Source organism: Balaenoptera ricei, chromosome 11 (genome assembly GCF_028023285.1).
Source record: "Balaenoptera ricei isolate mBalRic1 chromosome 11, mBalRic1.hap2, whole genome shotgun sequence".
Lineage (NCBI taxonomy): Eukaryota > Metazoa > Chordata > Mammalia > Artiodactyla > Balaenopteridae > Balaenoptera > Balaenoptera ricei.
The window spans coordinates 60,373,042-60,397,568 of NC_082649.1; the positions used below are offsets into that span (position 1 = coordinate 60,373,042).

Genomic DNA, 24,527 nt, shown 5'->3' on the forward strand with positions numbered 1-24,527 from the left:
CAAAGGCTGTGAAATCTCACTCTGGGCAGAAACAGCTCTGAAATGTCAGGCAGGTAGGGTTGGCTCAGCTTCCTGGGAGGGGAGGTCTGGGGCCTGGCAGAGCAGAGAGGGTGATGCCCTCACCAGAACACCATATGGCCCTCAGCCGCCTTTGCCAGCTGCCCACCCAAGCCAGGCTATGCCCCCCAGCATCGCCCCCCATCAGAATCTGCCCCAGAGGGCACCCTTTACGTGCGTTATCCCATCAATACTCACATGTACCCCGGAGGCTGGTATAACGTGTCCCCATTTCACAGAAGAGGAAACGAGGCTTGGAGATGGTTATTGCCGCCTGGGTCTCAGATCCGGATCCAATCGGTGTGCTCTTTCCGTGCCCTCAGGCTCCCAACTGCTCTCACGGCTCCTGTACCGCCACCCACCAGAGCCAGCAGGGGGCTCAGGGCACCGAAGATCTGACAGGCAGGGACTGTTGCTTCCCAACGCAGGGCAGATTCAAAGCAGCAGCTTAGCAGGGGAGCAGAGAGGCTCCCAACAGCAGTGGGGAGGGATGGCACACAGCCAGGCGGCGGAAGGACATACAGAAATATAGATTAAAGAAAGATGCACGTGTGTTTTATGTAAATTCCCAATTTGCAAATTCTGCTCACACTGGTTCCTCTGTTTGGCCTCCTGGGGGTGCTGTGAGGAAGCAGCCGTTTCCTAGATGAGAAGACCAGATGAGTCCAGGCCTTCTGGGCCCTGTGTGCAGGTCTAGTTTCCTTGACCAGTGGTTTTCAGCGGGGCTGCCCAGAGCCTCTGGGGTCCATGGAACTCCCCAGACCCAGTCTTCTGGGATCTGTCTTTCACGCTAGCGTTCACAGGCGGTTTTGTCTGTGGCTACTAAGGAAAGTTCAGAAAGCCGCTGCAGGACCCATCCTGTTTCCCAGAAGTCTAGTCCACCCGATCTGCTGGGACAGGAGCAGATGTTCTTAGTGTCATTGCCTGATGGGACACTCAACCCACCAACCGATGTTTCTGTCACCACGATGCCCTGGCATCAGCAAAAGCTTATATTGGGAGAATCAGCCAGTGCAAAGGAGGGACCAGGCCTCTACTCCCACTTCTGTCACCCCAACCAGCTGTGTGCCTGTGAGGCCATGTTATTTCCCTTCTCTGGACCTTATCTGCCTCACCTACGGAAAGGGTTTGAATGGGCTGACCTTGGAGTCCCTTTAATGTCAAAGTTCTGAGAGTTTCAGGAACTTCTATTTAAGTCATAAATGGGGAACACATTTGAGAAAAGTTTCATCCAAATAGTTTAAATGAAATATTTTTTTTTTAAAAAAGACTTTGCTAAGAGTTCCAGCAGGCAGAGTTTTCGTGGCTCCTGCAGTTCTTCAAGCCACAGAAATGGAGCATTTGGGGATTAAACTGGGTCCTTATTTCTATTCAGTGAGCTCACTGCCGGGAAAGGGAGCCCAAGGCCCAGTCTGACAATTCTAGGAGAGGAAGGCCCCAAGTTGGGATGGTTACGGCCCTCCTGCCAAGCTGGGGCTGCCTTCGCTAAAGGAGCCAGTTCCCTCTTCATCCTGAGGATGGATTTGCTATGATGCCAGTCTCTGAGCACAGCAGAGCCCACAGCCTGGGAGTGTCTGGGGGTTGGGAAGCAGTCCCCTCCAGATGCTCCCCGTCTGCGGCCACCACCCACGTCCCCCTGTGTGTGCCACACTCGGAGCACAGGGCTCAGCCCCCAAAGTTGGGCTGCCGGGATCCACATCCACGCTCCCCCTTACCTACCACGTCCCCCAAGCCGAGGGGTCACCCCCCTCCAGCCTCTGCTCTGCATCGGTAACGGAGCCTACCTCACAGGGGTTGTGAGGATGAAATGGGTTCCTCCTCGTCAAGCACTTCGTGTGGTACCTGCACATACCTGGATAAACGGGGGCTGTGATTATGGTTACTATCTAGGCCTCAAATGACTGCTCTCCCTCCTGTCTTTCCCAACTAGCAGGACAGCCCAGAGGTGAAGGTCTTGCAGGACAGGCTGGCGGCCACAAACCTGAAGATGAGTGACCTCCGCAACCAGATCCAGGCTGTGAAGCAGGAGCTCCGGGTGGCCCAGAAGGTATTTCCAGGCCAGGGTTCAGGTCGTCGTGGGTGGGCCTGGGCCTGGGAAGGCCATGGCTGGGACAATGGCTTCCATTCAGGAGCTTGGCCCCATGAGCATCATGCTGCTTGTTCTGGGTCAGGCTCAGATCCAGTAACTTCCTTCCACCAGCCCTTGAAACAGACCCAGCAGGTGAGGGGGGTTGCCGGCTGCCTGCGGGGCCCTGCATAGAAGCCCTTGTGGTGCCCCCCCAACCCTGGACGGGGGAACACAGTGCTGTCCACCCTGGAGGGGCCCTTAAACCTTCCCTGTGCTATGTGCACCCCAACAGATCCTGGGCATCTCCTTAATAAGCCACCTTGGACTTGGAAGCCTACCAAGACCCATCTCCTGCCCTCTGCTGTCTGTAATATTAGAAAATGTAAAGGTTGTTTGTGTGTTAAAGGCCCCTTTCAAAGGAAAATGCTCGGACTTGGGAGGCAGGCCCAGCTGGTTCATTATTTATTTTTATTTACATAGTGAATTCTCTGGCATTTGTACCACCAGCAGCGGTTCCTGCTGGAACCACTCAGGCCAGCCAAGATTTCCAAAACAGAGTTCTATTGTGGAAACAAGCACCAGAGACTTGGTACGCTAGATGGGTTTCCGTGACAGGCTGCAGAGCGGCCCAGGGCACAAGCTGGGGTGTACTGTTTCCACCTCAAAGCCTCGAAGTTGGGCCTGAACACCTCTCTGCAACAGCCCCAAAGCTGGACCCTTCTGGAACCAAACATCCCCAAGTGACATTCAGTAGCCCCCCGCTCTGTGCTGCACTCAGACATGGCCCCTTGTCAGTGGCTTTGCACGGAGGGCGAAGCCCTGTGGCCATGTCCTCCCTGGAGCCATCCAGAATGATCTCAGTTCTGGGTGACAGGTGAACAAATTTGGAGGTCTTGGTCAACTCTGTGGTTCACTCATCCCAGAATGTGTCAAGGGCAAGGGGCCCCACCTGGGCATTGTCAGCAGTTCCTTGTCTGCTCTAAGCATCACCAAGAAGTGCTGGGGATGATGGGTTCACTGCTTTCCCAGGGAGAGCTGCTCTTGGAGCGTGGTCAATTGGCCTTTGAGGCGGGGAGCGGGGGAAGGAGGAAGGTTGTGCAGGTGGAGGCTGGGCCTTCAGGGAGCCTCATGCACCCAGCACTGTTTGTGCACGTGCAGCAGCTTTAGGGCTCTGGCAGAGCCCTCTCTCCCGGCCATACTGAAGGCCTCACCTTTTTCAGGTGTTAACCAGTGAGGTTGGGGAAGATGTGAACATCCAGCAGCTCCTGTCCTCGCCTGGGACGTGGAGGGGTCGGGCTCAACAAATTCTCGTCTTGCAGAGCAAGGTGAGCGAGTCATCAGACATCTCCTGGCCCTGAACGTTAGGTTTTAAATGCCCCAGAAAGACCCACGCTGACCCACATTAGAGACACAGAACCCAAAAAAGGCCTTTAGGTTCTGCAGAGCGCACTTGCAGGGCTGTTGTTTTACATTCTCCCCAGCCAGCCTGGTTTTCATTTGTTATTAAGTGAACGAGCATTTATATAACACTACATACCAGGCACTGGCGCTCAACAAATGCCAGAGCCTTTGATTTATTTTACTCCAGGCAGATTTTTTTTCCCTAGTTCATGTAAATTTGCGTGACTGTTGTACTTGTAGGCTTTTTCCAGTTTCGTCCAGATGCCTGTAGGCTTTTGAAGGTTTTAATTACCACCCCCGCAAAAAAAACTTAGCCTGTCTCCCTCTTTACGCTCTAAATATTTTGGAGCATCTCTAGAGGCTAGGAACAGGGGCTCCACAGCCAGACTGCTTGGCTTCAAATCCCAGCCCACCACCCACCAACTGTGTGGCCTTGGGCAAGTTGCTTCGCCTCTCTGTGCCTCAGTTTCCTCCTCTGTGTACTGTGGATAATGACAGTGCCTACCCCACAGGGTTGTTGGGAGGACTGAATGAGTACAGATGTGTAAATTGCTTACCACAGTGCCTGGCGTGCAAGAGACACCATCCGAAGGTTAGCTGTACCAAGAAACCAAGAGTCACACAAAAAGGTGTGTCGTTTCCACTATTTGCCAAGTGCATCGCCTTCATCCCCAGGTTCCCAGGTGGCTTGTACCCTCAGGGTCTCCTGTGGGATCCCTGAAGCCAACATGAAGGGGGAGAGGTCTCTGAAAAACTGTGGTTAACGACCAGTGTGTGGCCTTGTGGTTCAAGAGACCTGAGTTTGAGTCTGGCCTCAGTCACTGGTCTATAAGTTTGGTGTCTTTGGGCAAACCTCTTCATCTCTCTGTGTCGCAGTCTCCTCACCTGTAAAATGGAAATAATAATGCCTTCCTTGTAGGGTTGTTGTGGGTTAAGTGAAATATCGTTTGGGAAGTGCCCAGCACAGTGCCTGGCCATAATAAACACTCAACACATTAGTTATTATTGTTAGTGTTGTTAAGCTGTGTAAACAAACGGTTAAAAGTAATAGTACTGTGTTCTTTAACGTTTAGATGGAATTACCACACAGTGCCACACGAGGGCACTGAAATGTGCTTTCAAAGCCATACTGAGGCCCTTTACCAGGGATCCTAGTAAATTTTGCCCCTGGCTCAGGTTTACCCAACTTTGTTCCATCATTTATGTTGTGTTGATATGGAAATCAGGGTTAGAAGGACCCTAGGAGTTATCCACTTTAAACCCAGTGTGATAAAGCCATCGTTCTGTCGGATGACATTCACCTCCCCTGTGCTGAGGGCTTCACCCAGGCCATTTTGGGGTTTCTCGAAGTTGCCTAATCCTAAAAATCACCTGTAGCACTTGTTTAAAATTCAGATCCCCGAGTTCTTCCCCTGGAGCTCTGACTTGTTGGTATGGAGTGGGCCCCAAGATTTGTCATCCCAAGAAGCGTCTTGGGGATTCCCAGGCTCAGACAAGTTCAGGATACTGAATTCTCATAACAACATTATGCAGCGTGTACTCACAGGCCTCTTCACAGATGAGGGACCTGAGATTCAGAGAAGTTAAGTAATCTGTGCACAGTGACACAGCCAGAGAGGCTTTGAGCTGGTCTCCCGGCTTCCAAACCCTGCCCGCCCTCTGCAGCATCTCCTCCAAGTGGCCAGGAGCCCGCAGCCTCCCAAGGAGCCCGCCCAGGCTGGGGTGGCCTGTCTGTTAGCTCTTCCTGGTACTGAGACCTGCTATCCTTTCCCTCCCAAGTTCCTGGGGCTACACATCTGCTTCTTGGCCTCAGAGATAGGGTGATTTTTCTCATTTACTTTGAAGTTTCTCTTTTCCAAGCTAAACCTCCCTAGTGTCTCCCCTTGTTTTGCTCAGGATGCCACCGCAGATCCCTCCCATCCCTCCCCCACCCCAGTCCCTCTCCTAGGGACCTCCACGTCCACCTGGAACCGTGTTGTCGTCTGTCTAGTGGGGTCTCCTGTCACATCACAGGGCAGCCCCCCTGAGGGTCGAGTCTGACTGTAGGCCTGTTGTGGAACCACCCTCAGGTTCGAGAGCTTGAGAAACAGCTGGGACAGACTCGGAGCCGGTCGGTAGAAACAGCCAGTGATGAGTTGTCTGTCTATCCCGATCCAAGGAAGCTGTCGGCACAGGAGAAAAATCTGCTGAGGATCCGTAACCTGGAGAGGGAAAAACAGGAAAGCTGGGAGGTAACGTGTGCCTGGAAGGAGGTCAGGGGCGCCTGGGGCCAGGAGACCACGACCACCCCTGTGAGGACTTGGAGGCTCTGGGGTTTGGGGTCACCTCTGTGCATGTTCCTCACGTCCTATCCATCCCCCTTGAGCTGCCTGACTGGTTCCTCACCCAGACCCCTTTTCATGAACATCGGGTGGCCCCATTCTGGCTGTTTTGGAGATGCTGGACCTGAAACTAGCTCTTGGTGGAATGACGCACTTCAGTTTGAACCCCAGGCTTGGCGCTGTCCACCGAAGCATGGCTTTTCTCTTTTTGCCTCTCAGGCAGGGATTGAGGGTCCTCGGGACGACACACCCAGCGTTGGCCAGTGGGTTTCCTCTCGTGTCCGAGTCTGGCCCCTGTGTTTTCGGGCTGTCATCCATCTGGGTCACGTCCATCATGTGCTTGGGCTGCCTGATACCCCGGGAGGCCGAGGCTGGGAGTCAGGGGCCCGGCTCCACTGACTTGCTCTGTGACCTCAACAAGTCCCCTCCCAGCTCTGGCCTCACCAGCCAGTGAGAGCGAGGGCTCAGCCGTGGGCCGAGTCCCACTCAGCCCTGCTGCCCGTGACCGCGCCCTCTGGTTACAGAAACTGGCAGCGGAGCGGGATGCCCTCCAGAGAGAGCTCGAAGAGCTGAAAAAGAAGTTTGAGGGCGTGAGGTCCCGGAACAAGGTGCTGTCGAGCGAAGTGAAGACCCTCAGGAGTCAGATGGGAACCCTCGTGGAGAAGGGCCGGCATGATGACGAGCTCATCGACGCCCTCATGGTACAGCCACCTCTGGGACCCCCGCCCCACCCAGAGACCTGTGACCCAGCCCCAGCCCCTCCGGAGCCCTCCCTTGCCCCAAAACGCCACCTGCATAACCCAGGAGCTCATTGCCTCCACCGGGCCCAGCCCCAAAGCTTGGCCGCAAGTACGGGAGCAGCTCAGAGGCTGCCCGAGGGCCAGTACAGGTCGTGTCATGTGAGGTTGATGCCGGGCACAAGCCACTGCACCTGTGGACCCCAAAGGAGAAAGAAGAGGATGAGGGGGCAGCAAATGGGATTACACCCTGGGATATTTCTCATGGAGGAACGGAAGGGACAACTGAGGGGGGCGCTGGTGCATATCCTTGTCTTTGTGACAGCATACAGCACCCCCGTTTCTGGGCACGTGCGGTGTGGTTTATAATGGTTAGTCACCAAGATAACCCTTAGGGACACATAATCCCATTTCACGGATGGGGAAACCAAGGCTCTAATTGGCTAGATAAGTCATCCAAGGCCACACAACTGAATTCAAACCAGATTTATCTGATCGTAAAACCTCCTTTGATTAACAAAGCCGCACTGCTTTCCTGACCCTAACCTGGCCTTTTCTCTCTGGGGCCTGAGCCACCCCAGGGTTTTGGCCTCTGAATTCCAAGTTGTGCCCACAGGCCCCTGGGGTGGTCATGGCTGGCTTGACAGTGGTGCAAGGGGGAACTGACGCTGGCTTAGGCATGCCTTGGTCCATAATAATTCACCAGGCAGGGTGGTGGGCAGGGCACAGAAGACCTGGAATCTGGGCCCCCTCTGTTCATACCTCACTGTGTGATTCTAGGCTAGTTGCATCCCCTCTCTGAGCCTCAGGTCCCAGTTTTTATTTTATTTTATTTTATTTTTATAAATTTATTTATTTTATTTATTTATTTTTGGCTGCGTTGGCACTTTGTTGCTGTGCGCGGGCTTTCTTTAGTTGAGGCGAGCGGGGGCTACTCTTCATTGCAGCGCGCGGGCTTCTCATTGCAGTGCCTTCTCTTGTTACAGAGCACGGGCTCTAGGCACACGGGCTTCAGTAGTTGTGGCACGTGGGCTCAGTAGTTGTAGCTCGCAGGCTCTAGAGCGCAGGCTCAGTAGTTGTGGCACACGGGCTTAGTTGCTCCGCAGCATGTGGGATCTTCCCGGACCAGGGCTCGAATCCGTGTCCCCTGCATTGGCAGGCGGATTCTTAACCACTGCACCACCAGGGAAGCCTCAGCTCCCAGTTTTTAAATAAGGTGTGGGCTGGATGTCCATTGAGGTCCCTGGAGCCACTATTCTTTGTCACTGAAGGTGCATGGTGAGAGCTGCAAACAAGCCCTAGCCCTGCCATTCACCAGCAGTGTGTCCTGGGCTCTCTGGGCCTCCATTTCCTCCACAATGAGGTGAAGACAACGCCCTCACCTGTTCCAGGTCGCCAATATGGTCCTTCTCAGCCCCCCAGGCAGGAAGCCTCCACCCCAGAGGTCTCCTTGGGAGCATCTCCAGGGATGGGGTCTCCATCAGGTGCTGAAGGATCCATGGTGAGGGGTCCAGGTACTACCTTCAAAGGTGGTCTTCCAGCACAGTGGGATAGGGCTTCTTTTTACCCACTGGCTGAGGGGCCACCACCTGAGCTGTTTTCTGTTGTCCCGAGAGCCCCGTGGATGTCCTTCTTAGCCCCGATCTCAGGGAGAAAGAAGTTGAGGACAGGAAAGCCTGGTTGAACCCCCCCTGAGGACAGGCAAGGTGTTCCTCCTGCTTCTCAGGGAAACACTAGCGTCCCACTGTTAGGTTCCCGAGGGAGCAGGGAAGGGGTGGGAGCTGGGGGTGGGAGGAGGCGGTCTTCTCTCGTGTCCTTCTTTACCCAGGGCCATGGCTGACCCTCGCCCACCCTCCCACTTGGCCCCGCAGGACCAGCTGAAGCAGCTACAGGAGATTCTGGGCAGCCTGAGCCTGCAGGAGGAGAAGACGCGAGTGTCCCGGCACCACCTGGACCAGCAGCTCAACAATGAGGCCCAGCAGAGCAGCAGCCTCGTGGCCCAGCTGCGGGCCACGGTGGCTGAGCGGGAGGCCAAGGTGCGGCAGCTGGAGGTGGAGATCAGGCAACTCAGTATGCAGGTGAGTAGGGCGCTGGCTCAGCCCAGCATCTATTCCCACGTCCTGGCAAGTCCATCCGGTATCCAGAGAAACCTCAGCCACCTCCACTTCTCCCCACCTGCCTTCACTTGGGCTGCGCCACATCCTACCTGGTCCCACTTTGGCTCCCTGCTTCCATCTGGCTCCCCGGCCCATTGTGCACACACCTTTCCTCTCAAAGGGACACACCAGATTGTCTCCCTGCTCCACATAAAACCTGTCTGTGGCTCCCCATCACCCTCCGCCTCACTCAAGCCTCAAGGGTTCGGGCTCCTGCCAGCTCACCCTCTCCCTCCCCAGCTGTGGCCTTCATCCTCATGGTCCAAGATGGTGGCCACAGTGCCAGCCTTTACATCCACATTCCAGGCAGTGGGATGGCAGAAGGGAAGCCACGCTCCTTCGTCCAGTTTTCCAGGGTGCCATGTGACTAGCTCCTGCTGCCCTCCCTCCTGCATCTTCTCTTCACTCCCCACTTTCCACAACTCTGGTCATGTGGATACCATTTAGCTCCTCCATGGCCTTGCTTTCTCCCCACTCTGGGCCTGTGCACATGCCTGAAGCACAAACCTTTCCTTTCCTCCCCCTCAGCCTTTAGATCTTATTAGTCAAGAGCTCCTCCAGGAAGTTCCAGGGCTCCCATTCTGGGTTACGTGCCCCTCCTGGGCACTCTCCTAACTCCCTGTACATTCCCAAGCCAAACTTTGGTCACGCTGTGTGATCAATTTCCTGTTTCCTCCCCCAACCTCTCCTTGAGGGGAAAAAGACCATGGTGCCTGGCCCAGGACTGAGCACACAGTAGTTGCTCAGTAAATGCTCGTCTAAGGAGTGAGCTCCTGAAGATATTTTGCCTTGGCAGAGGCCTGGAAGGAACAGCATCTTCACCTCACCGCTGTCCTGGCTCCAGGCACACAAAAGAAGGCTGATTCTCACCTCAGAGGCCACCGGACAGCTGGGGCCAAGCACTACCCACCAGACAAGCTGGCACACACTGCGAGTTTTCTCAGGATGGGCAGGGCTTGGGGGACATGCCAGGTTGTTTGGGGCTCACACCAACTGGCCCACCGTTGATGGCAGCCTGACCTCCTGCTGGGGGTCCTCCAGTGCTCCTCCTTCAGCCGGCCCCACCAGCCATCCGGAAGAGGGAGGCATGGGGGAAGGTCTGAGTGTCTCCAGCTGACAAAGGCCAGTGGCCTCAAGTCACACCTGGCATTCATCCGTGTGGGTGGGGCTACCTAGAGAGGTAGGCCTGTCCCCATACTTCCCCCTGGGACCTGAATGTGGAACAGCTTCCTGGCCTGGTCACCCTCCTTTGGCCATGAAGCTCCCTTTCTGAAGAGAGGCATTATTAGCTGTCATTATAATGCAAGGGGCGCCTTCACCAAACAGGCCTCGCTTTGCACTCCTGAAAAGAAGCCTCCTTTATTTCCCCTGAAAGCCCCAAAATCAAGCCAAGGCCCCCTCCTGCCTTCTCCAGGCCTCTGAGCCAAAGCCCTGAGAATGGAACCCACATCTGTTCCCTGCAGTATCTTCGGAATAAAGGAGTAGGCGAGGGGTCCAGTGGGCCCGAGGTCAACCCGGCCTCCACCAAGTTCCCCGAGGACCCGGGCCTGACCAAGTCCCCGGCCTCAGCAGGCGATCACGCTGGCAGGCTTGGATCTTCTCGGTAAGACAAAGTGGGATGGAGGGGTTGGAAAGTGAATATTAATTATTCAGAAGAAAGGATGGGAAGCCACGGGTGCAATTTTATGATGTCTGTGGTGTTGTCCTTCCAAAGTGGCGGGGGGGCTTCCGTCAGCCCTGCATCTGCGTGAAGGAGCCAGTTAGGTCCAGATACTATTACTTCAAGAGCGTTTGGTTGCGGCTCCCTGTAAAATCCTCTCCCAGCTGGCCTCGAATCTCACCTGCTTCTAGGATTCTCAAACACACCTGTGTTGGATTGTTCGAGGCTCTGATGTCCCCTGCTCCTGTCTTGTTTTGAGCAAGCGAGAGTTCTGGAAAGGAGGGCAGCAAATCCACAGGGCTGCTGCAAGGGCCGGTGCTGTCCCCCTCCTCTGGCTCCCCGGTTCCCTGCGGGCCCCTGCTCCCCGCGCAGCTGGGCCCAGCCTGCCTGCCCGTGGTGATGTGCCCATTCCGCCTTCGCACAGCTCCGTGACCAGCCTGGGCCACACACTGGTGGAATCTGCTCTCACATGGCCTTCCCTGCACGGTCCTCACGGGCCCTCACCCAGGTAGGAACCCAGGCCCCCCCCGGGCCCTCACAGGCCTTCCCATCCTTGACTGCTCAGTCAGTATTGCCATCCCATTACAAGGATGGGAAACCGAGGCCAGGCCAAGTCCAGGGACTCTTCCAAGGTTCCATAAGGACATGGAGGGTCAGGGAGGTCCAGTGCCTTATCCAAGGTGATAGGGCAAGTGGCTTCAGAACTACAGTCTTGGTCTAGTGTTCCTTCCTGCTACCACAGAGTTAACACGAGGAATCTTCCAGGGCCTGGAGCCCAGCACCTTCCTTGCCTCCTCTTGCGCATTGAGAGTCCATCTCTAGGGGGAGAATTGCACGTCATATGGGTTCCCACTTTAAGCCACTGATATCCCCTCAGCTCTCTGGCCCCCTATTGTTGATAGAATCAAGCCTTAGGGCTTCAATGGGCCCTTGTTCTTCCTGCCAGCTCACAGACAAAGGGTGGCTCTGTCCTGCCTCGGAGCCCCGTCCCGAGCCCTACCCACTGTCCACTGGAGCCATGCTCCTGCTGTCAGCTGCCGTTCCCACTCCTCGGGCAGGTCAGTTCAGGCTCCGGTCGAGCCTCTGAGGGGCCCTCGTCTCACGTTTGACTTGCTGTGTGGCTCCGGCAAATCGGTCCTCCTTGGGCTGCTATTCCCCAAGAAGTGCTTGGGATACTTCTGGCCTGACGTTTGGTAGCCCAGGTACCCGTGGGCCAAGGCCACCCCTGCAGATGCCCCATCCAGCAGCCTGGGGTCACAAGGGCACTGGGAGAGAGGGGCCCAACTCTGAGCCTCAAGGGCCCCTGCCACACTCTCCTCACACCACAAGGAAAACAGACAGGCTCTGTCACTCTGACGTGGTTGTCACAGTAGTAGAGGCAAGAAGATGGACAAGATGCCCCCAAGGTCCCTTCCAGGCTTATGTGGCCATGACCTTTGCACTCCACAGGGATACAGGAGCCGATGTGCCCTGGGCTGCCCAGACTGCTGGTTCTTAATCTTGTTTCTTCCACCACACACAAATATTTACTGAACCCGACCGTGTGCGGGCCCTGCCCTCATGGAACTTACAGTGCTCTCCCGCCAGTGACAGGACAGACGTTCACGGGGTGGGAGTGACCCCAGAGAGTGTGGGGTCACTGTCAGGGATGGCATGGCGGCTCTGACGGGGTGCCTGGGAGGCAGGCGGGGCGAGGGGATCAGCTCCTCCCCCAACACGTGAGATCACAGGGGTGACTGGCGTAGGGTTCCCCACTGCGCTGCGCACACGAATCAGCTGAGGATCTGCCAGGTTACATGCAGGTTCTGATTCTGCAGGTCAGATCCTCCAGGAAATGGGATCCTGCAGTTCCAACAAGCTCCCAGGTGATGCCACAGTCGCTGGTTCAAAGACCACACTGAGCGGCAGGGCCTTAGAGTATATTTAGCAGCCAGAAAATGGAGAAGCCTGTAGTCCTCAGAGCCCATCTCAACCAACCCCCGTTTAGAGGGAGGACTGGGGCCCCACCCTCCTATGATTCTGGAAGAGCAAGTCAGCATCACCGGGGTCTCCCTGGGAAGGGTGAGGGCAGAGCAGAAAGCAGCTTGGCACTCGCACATGGGCTCTGGGGGCTTGGGGTCGGGGACAGAGCTCACCTTGGATCCCAACCCCAGCCAGCAGGTAAGGCCCAGTGGTGAGGAGGGAACTGGTGATGGGCTGGATCAGGGCTGGAGAAAACTGAGCAAATTACAAAGCAAGTGTCCAGGGTCCAGGAAAGTGGACTGGGCTTGGGGCCATGCCAGGAGATACAGGAGGGCCAGGACAGGCTGACAGGGAGACAGAGGCTGGGCCTACCTGACACTGAGAAGGGCAGTCAGGTCCCAGGCCACACAGGTTCCCAGGGCACCCCCAGGTCCCCAAGAGCCAACTTCCATAGCAGCCAGACTAATTCCAGGCCCCTACAGGGATTGGATGGACAGAGGTGCTGATGAAACTATAGCCCTGCTGGGGTCTGGCTTTGGAGCCAGCTAAGTGAGGTCTAGAGACTTCAGCAGGGCTGGGAATAGTAAAGTGAGAAGAAGCCAGCGGAAGAGGCCAGGAGGCACTGGACTGGCTTCTCCTCTCTGGCTCTCTCTGAGGACCCCTGAATGTCCTTCCAGCCCCTCCCACCACCACAGGGATAAGCATCTCTTCAGGTAACCCTTAAGTGACCTCTGCCCGCACCTTGGTCCCCAGGTTCTCGGACTCCCCAGAACAAAAAGCCTGGCAGACACAGGTGACAGAGTTCAAAGCCCTGTGGCAGGCCGCTGAGGTGGAGCGTGACCGGCTCACCGAGTTTGTCACCGTTCTGCAGAAACGGTAACACCTGGCGCCAGGGATGCACTCTCACGGGCCTAGGTGGGCTGGGGGTGGGCAGCCTGGCCCAAGGGCATCCCTCTTGGACAGAGGCCAGGCCGCGTCCATGACTGGGTCCACCTCACTGGTGAGTCTGGCTCCCACAGTGTTGGCCCCGGGCATTCCCAGCCACATCTCACGTGACCCTCAAGTGCCCCTCAGTCTCGGGGCCCTGTTGTCATACTTGTGGTTTGCCCTGTCCTACATGCCCCCAGTAGGACAGCTGCATGCAGGTGGCTGTGAGGTGGGCATCTCAAGGGAGGGACTCTCTGGAGTAGGTAAATGAGTCAGATCAACTCACCAATAATGAAGATCTAGGATGAACATGGCACTGTACTCGGTGTCACTGGCGGCTTTGGTGGGAAGAAGTCCCAGGCTAGACCGAGGTCTGGAATTACAAAGAGGAAGAGAGCCACTGATAGATGGGGAGCTGAGACTTCCCTGGTTGGGGGAGGAAAGTATGTGACCCAAGGCAGTGCACCAGGGGGTTTGGTTTCCTCCAAGGGGTTGTTGACAGATTTCTATTCAGATAAATCAGCGTTCCTCGCTCAAGTGACCCTTTTGGCAAGAACTGTAGGTGCCCAGGCCAACACATGGCCCAACCATGTGACCTCCACACTGAAAAATATAAAGGACACCACTGAGTGTCTGCCTGAACAGGCCATGTCACATGTGAGTCAGGGCTCTTTGGTGACAGACAAAAGAAACCAGTTCTGGCTAAGTTAAGGGAAAGGAGAGTGTGGGAAGGTGCTGGCCGACTCCAAGGTACTGCCCTCCATTGCAGGGCAGAAGAGGAGCCCAAGAAGATCCAGGGACCTTGGTAGCAGGAACCCTTGAGTGGTCTCTCCTGGGCCACTGGAACGATGTAGGCCCAGTGGCTTTCAGTTCTTGTGCCAGTGGGTTCTAGGAGAGAAGGTCTAGCTGGCCTGGGTGGCTCACACGTCCAACCCTGGACACAGGCCAGGCACCCTGAGTGGAAGGACCTCCAGGTGCTGACATAATGGAGGAGGGGTGGGAATTCCCTGGCGGTCCAGTGGTTAAGGCTCCGCACTTCCACTGCAGGGGGTGTGGGTTCGATCCCTGGTCGGGGAACTAAGATCCTGCATGCCGCGCAGCGCGGCCAAAAAAAAAAAAAAAAAAATGACATGGAGGAGGGGCAGCTTGCCAAAGGGAAAGGTGGAGTACAGTCACCAAAGGAGCTGGGGTGCTGGGATGGCCACTCCCTAAGCAGTGAGGAGTGATCAGCTTTGTTTTCTTTTCAGTAGAAAAGAGAGGGTATGAATTTCAGACATGCTCAAGCAAATGAGAAAAAGTAACATTAATTCCTTTTCTGTCATTGAAATATACTGGAGGGCTTCCCTCCATTATATTATGTGGTGCAGTGGTTAAGAATCTGCCTGCTAATGCAGGGGACACGGGTTCGAGCCCTGGTCTGGGAAGATCCCACATGCCGCGGAGCAACTAAGCCCGTGCGCCGCAACTACTGAGCCCGCATGCCACAACTACTGAAGCCCGTGTGCCTAGAGCCCATGCTCCGCAACAAGAGAAGCCACCGCAATGAGAAGCCCGTGCACCGCAACAAAGAGTAGCCCCCGCTCGTCGCAGCTAGAGAAAGCCCATGCGCAGCAACGAAGACCCAACATAGCCAAAAATTAAAAATAAATAAATAAATCTATTTTTAAAAAAATAAATAAATAAAATAAATTTTAAAATATATATATAATGGATAGTACAAGCCTCTAGCCTATCCAATGGAAGAAACATACCCAATTATGACTTTCTCTCCCAATTCCTTTGAGTTTCTTTTTTTTTTTAATTTATTTATTTTATTTATTTATTTATTTTGGCTGCGCTGGGTCTTCGCTGTGGCGCGGGGGCTTCTCCAGTTGCGGTGCAGGCTTAGTTGCGGTATGTAGGATCTTAGTTCCCTGACCAGGTATCGAACCCCGGCCCCCTGCATTGGGAGCGCAGAGTCTTAACCACTGGATCACCAGGGAAGTCCCTGCTTTGAGTTACACCTGAGTTTGGGGGCAGTGGATTTGTGCATCAGGGTGACTTGGTTATCTACTGCTGCACCATCCCAAACCCAGTGGCCTCAAACACGATGGTTTATTCTTTCTTACCATTCTGTGGGTGGCCTAGGTAATTCTGCTTCACATCATGCCACCTGGATCACTCACATGCCCCGTTCAGCCAGCTCAGCAGGGGCACCTCCATTCTCCTGTATGTGGCCTCTCTCTCCATGTGGTGCCTCATCTTCCAGGGCCTCTGGGATGAGGGTGGGGCAAGCAAGGCACCTAGGGCACAAAATTAAAGAGACACTCACTCTCAGAGTCATGCGTGTGTGATTCTCTCTCAGCGGATACCCTAGAGCTTTGGGGGAACTGAATTTTACTTAATTTTCATTAGTTTTTATTTGAATAGCTACATGTGGACATGAGGCTGCAGCCACTGTGTTGAACAGCACTACTCCATCATATTCTACCATATTTCATGGTGTGAATATGTTACCATTCATTTGGTCTTTCCCCTGTTGATGGACCTTTAGGTTATTTTAGTCTTTTGCTTTTGCAAATGAGTTTCAAGGAACACGTTTGAACAGGTTGTGTTAGTAGCTGTATACTATGCTGGCATACAGTTTTGTGTTGGTAGTTGCATTCTTTTCAAAACTGTTACCATTCTGTTCCTTCTTGACTCTTCACCAAGGTGGGAAGAACACTTCCTCCAACTCTGCACGTACATATCCAGGCTTCCACTCTGATTTGCATGTGTGTATGTACGTATGTAATCCTTTGCTTGGGTGAGATCTCTTGGGACAGTCCTGGCCTTCTAGCTGAGCCTTCAGTATCACAGAAGTCTGAAATGCCATACCTAACCACAAGAAGGACCTTAGCCCCAGCCTCAGTGAAATTAATCAGATCCTTTAGTGAAATAACCAAATAACAAGTTCTTCAAGGCCCATGAATTCATGACAGGCATATAGAGAATAATAATAATAATAACAAACACAAAGCAATCACTAACTCCAGGAAAAGCAAGCAAATAAGAAAGAGAATGTAATCATGAGTATACTGCCTGTCTGAATAATCGTCCTAATGTAACCCCCTGTGGTAGACAGGATTTTGTCCTCCGTGCCCTTCACCCCACTCTTGTGCCTGTGAATACTTTATGTTATACGGTAAAAGAGACTCTGCAGATGTAATGATCGTTATGGACCCTGAAATAGGAAGATTATCCTGGATTACCACGTGGGCCCAATCTAATCACTTGAGCCCTTAAAAGCAGAGAAATTTCTCCACCCCGGGCCAAAGAGATGCTTCAGAAGAAGTTAGAGTCAAAGCATGAAAAGGGTATCTGGTTGGCTTTGAAGATGGAGGGGGCCAAGTAGCCTCTAAAAGATGAAAGTCATCCAGCTAACAACCAGCAGGAAACAGGGATTTCAGTCCTTCAGTTGGAACTGAATCCTTCCAACAACTTGGACGAGCCTGGAAGCAGATTCTCCCCTAGAAACTCCAGGTAAGAGCCCAGGTCAGCCAACACCTTGATTTTGGCTTGTGAAACCTGGAGCACAGAAACCAAGAGAGCCTGCTGAACTTCTGATTTACAGAACCATGGAGCGATAAATCTGTGTTGTTTTAAGCTAAGTTTGTGGTAATTTGTTACAGCAGCAATAGAAAACTAATACACCACCTAACATTAATTGAGCCAAAAAATGGTAATATAACTACACTGGGAGGTGGAGAGGCGATTCTGTTTGGCAAGGAGAGAGTACTAAAATAAAACTAAGTTCTCATGTTGCCTGACAGGAAGTCAAAAGATTATATTTAAGACTTAAAAAATAGCAGCCTAAGCATCTGTAGAAACAGCTAAAAGCGGTAGAAGTGGTTGCTTCTGGAGAGCAGGAATTGGGAGTGAGGAGGGGTGGGGAGAGGCTGTGTGTTTTTTTGTTTTTGTTTTTTTTTCATTTTAAGCCTTGGAGAGAACGATATGGTTTTAAATGCACATTCCTGTGTTACTGCAATAAAAATCAGGAAGAACGAGTCCCATGCCCGCTGGTGTAAGGTGGGCCCACCTCTCTGAGAGCCTGAGCAGGTGGGGTGCCAGGGATTATGGCAGCCCCTGCTCTCTCATCACCAGGGTGGAGGAGAGCAACAGCAAGCTTCTGGAGTCAGAGAGGAAGCTGCAGGAGGAGCGGCACCGCACCGTGGTGCTGGAGCAGCACCTGGAGAAGATGCGCCTGGAGCCTGGGAGGACGTCAGCTTCTCAGAGAGCAGCCCCCAGGAGCAAAACAGGTAGGGCTGAGGTGGGGCCGGCCCGGGGTCACATTGGGCCCACGGCGCTCTGGGGCTCCTGGTTCTGGCTCGGGGGCCAGGGGGGAGAAGACACACAGCAGTAGGGGCAGGCAAAGCTTCCCCCTGACGGAGGGGCTGACCGCTGCTGCTGACTAGCTCCTCCCTCTTTCCTGAGCTCCTTACCTTTCAAGGGCAGGACCCTAAGGTTGCTTGTGTCACTTATGCTTTCATCCCATTGGCCAGATCCTAATCACATGACCACACCAGCTCCAGAGGACAGTTTAGTTGTCCTAAATCAAAAGGTTAGTTCTACTGCTCTAACACAGTGGTTCTTAAGGTACGGTCTCCAGACCAGAAGTGGCAGCATCTTGTGGGGCTGGGGAAGTGAGGGTGTGGGATGCCAGAACCAGAAGCCACGTCTGGGGAGGAAGAACCTTCAGTGTGAAGAGGAGGAGCTTGCCTCTCTCCAACATCCCCATCCCAGCCCCTCCAGGCTCGGGAGTAGAGGTGTTGCCCCCCACTTCCCTGCCTCTCAACACCCCAGTACTCCCCCGCCCCCAGCCAAGGACACTCAGATTTTTTCCCAGCGCAGAGATCAGAACGTTTCAGGAGGACATTCCAGAAGTAGGGCACAGAGCGGGAGTGGTGCCATTCTCCCACCAGCAGGGCCAGGGCTCCAGGGGCCTTCCCGGAGCCGCTGAGTCCAGGCTGGGGAAGGTCCTGAGGGCTTAGCCCTGCTGGGCTTGCAAAAACAGGTCCCTTAGGAATGTAGTGTCTCCAGGCCATGGACCCACCTCCTGCCAAGTGGCCGGGCTCCCAACGAGGGACAGCTAAGCCACAGCAGGAAAAACCACTTTGGTCCTGCCAAAGGGCAGGGCAACTGCCTGGGGAGAAAGTGACCATGTGGCTTCTGTCCATGCTGGCCTGTGACATGGGAAGAGCACCGACCCTCTTGGGGGCATAGCACACCCCTCCACCTGTACAATAGGGAGCCTGATTGTGCAATGTGGTCCCTCGTGGCAGTTCCTTGCCAGTGGGGAAGAGAACAATAAACCAGTAAAAGATGGTAGGTCAGATGGAGGTGGGTGCTGTGGCTTACAGCTGAGTAAGGGGACAGGAGGTACAGAGAGCAGCTGTCTTCTACGGGGCGGCCACCCTAACTGATGAGCTGATGTCTGAGCAGGGATGGTGGAAGGGGGTGAGGATGTGGCATAGATACCAGAGGGAAGAAGAAGTGCAAGGGCCCTGAGGTGGGCGCACGGCTTGGAGGCTTGGAGGTAGTGAGACTGGATCATGGGGAGGGGAATAGGTGGTGAGGTAGGGAAGTCACGAGGTGCTGAGGAGGTGGTCCCATCACACAGGCCTTGAGGGCCAAATGTGTATTCACTGTGGCCTCACAGAGCTCTAGAGGCAAGAACTATTATCCTCATGTTACAGGTGAGGAAACCAGCTCAGAGAGGTTGATGCTTTACCTGGGGCCACACAGCAGGAAGTAAAAGCCAGGTCTGCTGATGCCAAGTGATTTTCCCTGCGCCATGCCGCCCCTGAGGGCCTGTTCAGCACAGAGGTTTTCTGATGCTGTGACAGTGCTCGAGTTCCCCACCAGGTGGGCTTTGATTTCTCTTTCTGAGCACTCTTTGTCCCCTGGCCCCAGCCACCGTGGATTCCCTGTGTGTGTGGATGGAGACTGGAGGTGGGGGACCCAGTGGTAAGAGGGCATCAGATGCGGTGACAGCCTAGACTCAGACTCAACCTGCAGGCCAGACCTCAGGCCCAGCTGCCTTCCAGAAACTTATAAAGTGCAAATATGGAGAGAGTAGTGAGAGGAACCACCTCGGTACAAAGCGGGCAGTCAGGGCCTGGAGGAAGGCAGCCCTTGTCCTGCACCTTGAAGGAGGTATAATGTTTCAACAAGTGGAGAAGCAGGTAGTGGACAGTTGGGGGTGGGAGAAGGAAGTGTTAACACAGGGCCATGGCCTCATCACAGAAAGTGGCTGCTGCTGCCCCACAGGTGTGCCCACCTCTAACACCAGGCACAACCCAAAGGAGAGTGAGAGGAAGGACCCATCTTCCGCCCAGATCTCCAATGTGCCCATGGAATCCCAGATGGAGGAGCTGACCACCAGGTGCTCCCTGCCCCGTCTTCCTGAAAGGGTGGTGTTGCCTGGGTGGAGGTGTTTTGATAGGCAGAGGGATCACGTCCCTCCCCCTTTGACTTCTATTTGCCCAGAAGGCTGGTCCTGCTGGGTCCTGGGTTCTAGGCCTGCAATTCAGTAACTGGCCATCAGAGGGCAGAGAAACCCAGCCATAACCCTAAAGAGCCCATGGTCCCAAGAGAAGTTTTATCAAGTGTGGGTTACTGAACCCACTTTTCTAATTCAATTAAACCTTTTAAGGTCAAATGCAGTGGTGGGAAAGGGGGAACCTCTATAAATTAGTACTCATGCCTGAGGCAGCCAACATTTGGGGGAACAACAGGGCACCAGGCCCAGTAGCTGTGGCTGGGCCCAGACAGGAATCCCACATGGTATTCCCCCAAGGGTCCCTGAGAGGAGGTCAGAGAGTACCCTGAGTCTGGAGAGCAGCCGAGCTGGCAGCCATCCCCAGGGCCCTCTACACGCATGCACACACACTCACGTGTGCCCACTCAGCCGCGCTGAGCCCTCTTCTCTGTGTGGTCTAGGCTGGCCATCCAGCTGGAGGAGAACGAAATGCTGAAGGCTGCCCTAGGCAGTGCCCTCCAGGGAAAGGAGGAGGACTTCCGAATGTACCATGAGACCCTGGGCCAGGTGAAAGGGGTCTTCCTGCAGGCCCTGCGGCAGCAGAAGGCGGACAAGCGCTAGGATGGCGGCCCACTGTCAGCCTGGCTGGACGGGGCAGCCTTAGGCCTTGAGAGGACGAGGCTCTATCTGAGGACTCCATCTGCTCCTGGAAGCCACCCTGGGGCAGCCAGCTGGGCCCCTTCTCCTAGAAGAGGCTCTCCAAGGTCAACAAGAGCCAACATCCCATGGCAGGAGGGCAAAGGAGAAGCCCTGGGCACGCTTAGTGATGGCAGGGGAGGAGGCCAGCAGCCCGTCGGCATCAGCAAGAGCTCTGGGATGAGAAGCTGGCTGTGAACGGACAGATGCAGTCCCTTGGGCAGGTGCTTATCCCAGAGCCTAGCGGGCGACCCTGCATGCCCACAGGGCTCCACATGTGCAGGAGAGCCCAGAGGGCTCCAGGCTGGGCGCATCCACCAGGCCACCCAGCCCCGCCCCACCTCCCTCACCAGCGCATCCTCACACCCCACTCCTACCTCCATTGCTCTATCTGTGGGCACCCCCACCCTCTACAGACTTGGGGGCACCACGCTCCTAGCCACCTTGTCGGCCCACCCCTTAGGGTTCTTCCTTAGGTGCAGACCCTCAGGCTTGTAATAATAATGATGATTTTCATGATCACCACAGCTCCCAGTGAGTGGGCACCTACTGTGGAAACCTGACCCCATCTAGACCTCTAGCAACCCAGGGGGTTGTCACCCTGTTCTACTGATGGAGAAACTGAGGCTCACAGAAAGACACGGAGCTAATATTTAACGCTGGCCTGCCTGCCTGCAAAAGCCAGGGTCCTCCAGTGGATCCGATTACCCAGGGTGGGCGTGCCTACCCACGGCTGGGCAGCTCTGTCCCCCTGCCAGCTGCTCCAAGAGGCACCTCTTTTTGCTTCCAAAAGGCTGTAGCTGGTGGGTGCTGGTGGCAGAGGGCAGAGGTGGGCCAGCTTGGAGCTCTGGGCAGGGGGATTTTGAGGCAGTGGGTCCAGGCGAAGGCATAGTGTACCTGCCTCACCACAGCACAGGGGTGAACTGGGAGGGCTGCTGCAGGAGAGCCCCCAGGCCCCTCTGTGACTGCCGCAGTGTCACCCTCTCAACTGCAGTTACTGCCATGCGGAGGGGTGGTTCCATGGAGGGTAGCCACACACCCCGACCCCAGACACCCGGGCCACACCTGTGCACACAGGGGCCCACACAAAGACACAGATGCACACAAATACCTAGGCTCAGGAGCATGAATCATATGTAGACACACATGTACCAGCAGACAGTGCTGACTCCACACTCACAGGCCCTGCCTGGCCATTTCCCTTCACATGGGATCAGAGAAAAACTTCCTTCACAGGAAAACAGGACCCTTTCATCCTGATGGCCTTCACTACACTTGCTGGGGGTCTCTAGACCTGTCACCCCATGCAGGGTCAGGGCTCCGAGTAGGGGGGCCAGCATGGAGTCCCTCCTCAGCCCCATCCCCGAGGAAGGGCTCAAGCAGACAGGGTCCCAGAAGCCCCAGGTAGCTTCCCCCATGGAGGGGGTTCACAGTATGTATGCCGCATATGTGAGTCACTGCACAAGTGACACAAGTGACCGGTCTTCACGAGCTGGAATGTGCATCTACATCCACACACACACACACACACACACATACACGTGTGTGTGAGGAGGAGCCAGCTTACAGCAGGTCTGCTCCATTCCCCCAGCAGAATCCCTCTTCAGGACTCACTGAGTTAAAAGGTGCCAAGTGCTAGTGCAGCGGCTGGCACACAGTAAGCGCTCAATAAACGTCAGCCCACAGTATTACCTCTATTAGTTCCACAAATACTTGTTGAGCAATTACTCTGCCCTAGGCAAGGGGGTGCCAGGTGAGGCAGACTCAGTCCCCGAGCTCCCGGAAGCCCCAGATCAGCTGGGGAGACAGATTCCCAGGCCACCATCTACCGAGCCAGCTGGCCATCAAGCAGTCATCGAGTGCCAACTGCATACCAGCCTCTCCAGGCCTGTGAGGGGCCCAGAGGCGAATCTGACTTGCTGCTGCGGCCTTCAGGGAGCTGCTTGTCCGGTCAGAGAGGCGTGGGAAATAGAGGGCCACGACGGGGCGGGATGGGTTGGGGGTATGCAGAGACAGAAAGCCGCATCTCAGAGCCTCCCACCTTTCCTGCTGGCTTCCGGGCTCAATGCCCAGGTCTGGGTGGGGTGAGGGCTGTCTTTCCAGTCTCCCTGCGGTGTGGGTGGGCAAGGGGGGGGAGGGGAAGGCCCAGGAGAAGAAAGGGTTGTCAGAAGGACCAAGGGCTGGGGCCCTGAAGGATCTAACTCAGGTGGGCCAGGCACGGAGCGCGGCAACCTGGTCTGTCCAGGTTAGTGCCTGCGGCCCCTCCTGAGCAGCACCGCCTGTCCCTGCGGCCCTGAGGAGGACCTCCCAGCCCTCAGGCAGGTGGGCAACAGGTGGGCTGGACCTGCCTTTCACAGATGGGAACACTGAGGTCCCTACCCGGAGCCACAAGGTGGTGGGAGCGGGAGACAGGTGCCTGGAGAGTGGAGGAACAGCAAGCAATGAGGCCGGGGGTGGAGGCACCTCACGTGAGGACTCTCCCTGGCCGCACCCCAGGCTGCAGGCCTGGGCGCTCAGGTTCCGACACTGACAGGTGAGACCCGGCTGAGCCATGGGTGTGGCTTGGCCACTGTTCCCTTGGGGGCCTTTGGGGCACCACAGCCGAATCGGACAAGGCTGCAGTCTGGCTCAGGCTGATTCAAGCCCCAAACACGTCCCCATGTCCCTGGGCCCTCCCCTGCTCTCAGGAGCCCAGGCCAGGGTGGCCTGCAGCAAGAGGACTCCTCTGGGCCCTCACATCCGGTGGCCAGAACTAGCCTCCCCATCCCCTCCTCCAGCGAGCTCACGGCCACCCCACAAGGAAGTCTCTGCCCACGCACCCCCTCTCCTGCACACATGCCGTATCTCCTGTAGTCCCTGAGCCTTACACACACACACACACACACACACACACAATGCCATAAACAACATACCACACACACACACTTTCCCCGACTTTTTACTTTGAGCAACAACAAGAAACAAATGAAAAGGACTTTGAGACTTGAGAGAATTGGCCCCCTGCCCATCTTTCCCAGTAGCCCTTGCTGGTCTTAGCCCAGTCACTTCCTGCCCCTCGTTTTGTGGGCACCAGGCGCCCTCCCCTCACCACCCCTCACTCGGGGGAAGCTGGCCTCAGGCTGTCCAGCCGCAGGTCCAAGGGGCCTCCCTAGCCCCCTACCCACCTGCCATCCCCACAAGCCAAGCTCGCTACAGACCCCACTGCACGCGGCCCGCCTGGTGGACCTCTCCTCCTGCTGTGTGTGAGTGCTGCCTGTCTTGGCCTCTGGAGTGAGGGGTCTCAGCCTCTCTAACAGCCTCTCTTTACGAGCAGTTCAGTGAGCCAGGCCCTGGCCACGGAGTGAGCCGTCGAATCCCCCCAAGGGCCCAGTGAGGTCAGGGCCGGCAGTGTGCCCATTTACAGATGAGTATCTGAGGCTCAGAGAAGTGGGTCGCCAGCAAGGCAGAGCTCAGGCTCAAGTCAGCTGGCTGCACCTGTGCTCTTAACGGTGAAGCCAGACCACCACGTCTGCCTCCCAGAGCCATTCTCTTAGAGCCTCACGAGGGCACCAGCTGGATGGCCGGCTCAGGCTGGTCTCAGCCAGCACCAGGTGTGGGTGAGCTGGGTTCTTGCCCCTGCAGGGCAATCAACTCCAGAAGCTCATGCGCTGACCCAGTGACTTAATCTAACCCACTCCTGTTCGTCAGTTTCCTCTTCTATCAACTGGGGAAAATGGTAACAACCACTTCCCTAGAGGTTGTGGTGACATTAAAAAGAGTTAATCCAGGTACAGCCTTAGAACTATGATTAACTTATTTCTCCTCTAACAACCATTGACTCTACCTCAGGACTCTACTCAGGTGCCCCACCTCCTCCAGGAAGCCCTCCGTAATGCCCACAGTCTGGCTCACGCACACCCCCTCCCCGACGCTGGCCTCCTCTAGCACCCAGGATCCATGACTGCAGCCCGCACGCAGCCCCTCCAGTGCAGTAATCACCGTTCATGCTTCTCAGAGTCAGGGACCCGCCGTGCAGGCCTCCGTGTCACTCTGTGGGGAGTGCG

General features: G+C 55.4%; 2 protein-coding genes across 30 annotated transcripts in view; one reads left to right on the top strand and one right to left on the bottom strand.

Moving 5' to 3' along the window:
* CCDC13 (coiled-coil domain containing 13) overlaps positions 1–20,454 on the top strand; it is a 28,672-nt gene extending 8,218 nt beyond the window's left edge. Inside the window, exons 5-15 of the mRNA XM_059939276.1 lie at positions 1,988–2,104; positions 3,346–3,450; positions 5,596–5,757; positions 6,372–6,548; positions 8,456–8,662; positions 10,204–10,343; positions 10,825–10,908; positions 13,116–13,238; positions 17,412–17,566; positions 19,578–19,692; positions 20,250–20,454. Coding sequence (XP_059795259.1) covers positions 1,988–2,104; positions 3,346–3,450; positions 5,596–5,757; positions 6,372–6,548; positions 8,456–8,662; positions 10,204–10,343; positions 10,825–10,908; positions 13,116–13,238; positions 17,412–17,566; positions 19,578–19,692; positions 20,250–20,409 — 1,545 coding nt within the window. The 3' untranslated portion in view covers positions 20,410–20,454. The remainder of the gene's footprint in view (positions 1–1,987; positions 2,105–3,345; positions 3,451–5,595; positions 5,758–6,371; positions 6,549–8,455; positions 8,663–10,203; positions 10,344–10,824; positions 10,909–13,115; positions 13,239–17,411; positions 17,567–19,577; positions 19,693–20,249) is intronic.
* Positions 1–24,527, bottom strand: part of ACKR2 (atypical chemokine receptor 2) — a 110,441-nt gene that overhangs the window by 79,970 nt on the left and 5,944 nt on the right. For 24 of the 29 annotated variants that reach the window (XR_009505797.1, XR_009505795.1, XR_009505796.1 and 21 more), the window contains exons 2-8: positions 15,398–15,571; positions 13,576–13,662; positions 5,491–5,727; positions 4,898–5,093; positions 4,084–4,411; positions 2,039–2,259; positions 256–944 (exon numbers count right to left, since the gene is read on the bottom strand). The gene's annotated coding sequence lies outside the window, so the exon portion shown is untranslated. Of the gene's footprint in view, positions 1–255; positions 945–2,038; positions 2,260–4,083; positions 4,412–4,897; positions 5,094–5,490; positions 5,728–10,123; positions 11,219–13,575; positions 13,663–15,397; positions 15,572–20,203; positions 20,252–24,527 lie in introns of those variants that run through there. The other 5 variants (XM_059939298.1, XM_059939300.1, XM_059939301.1 and 2 more) reach the window with 5 other exon arrangements.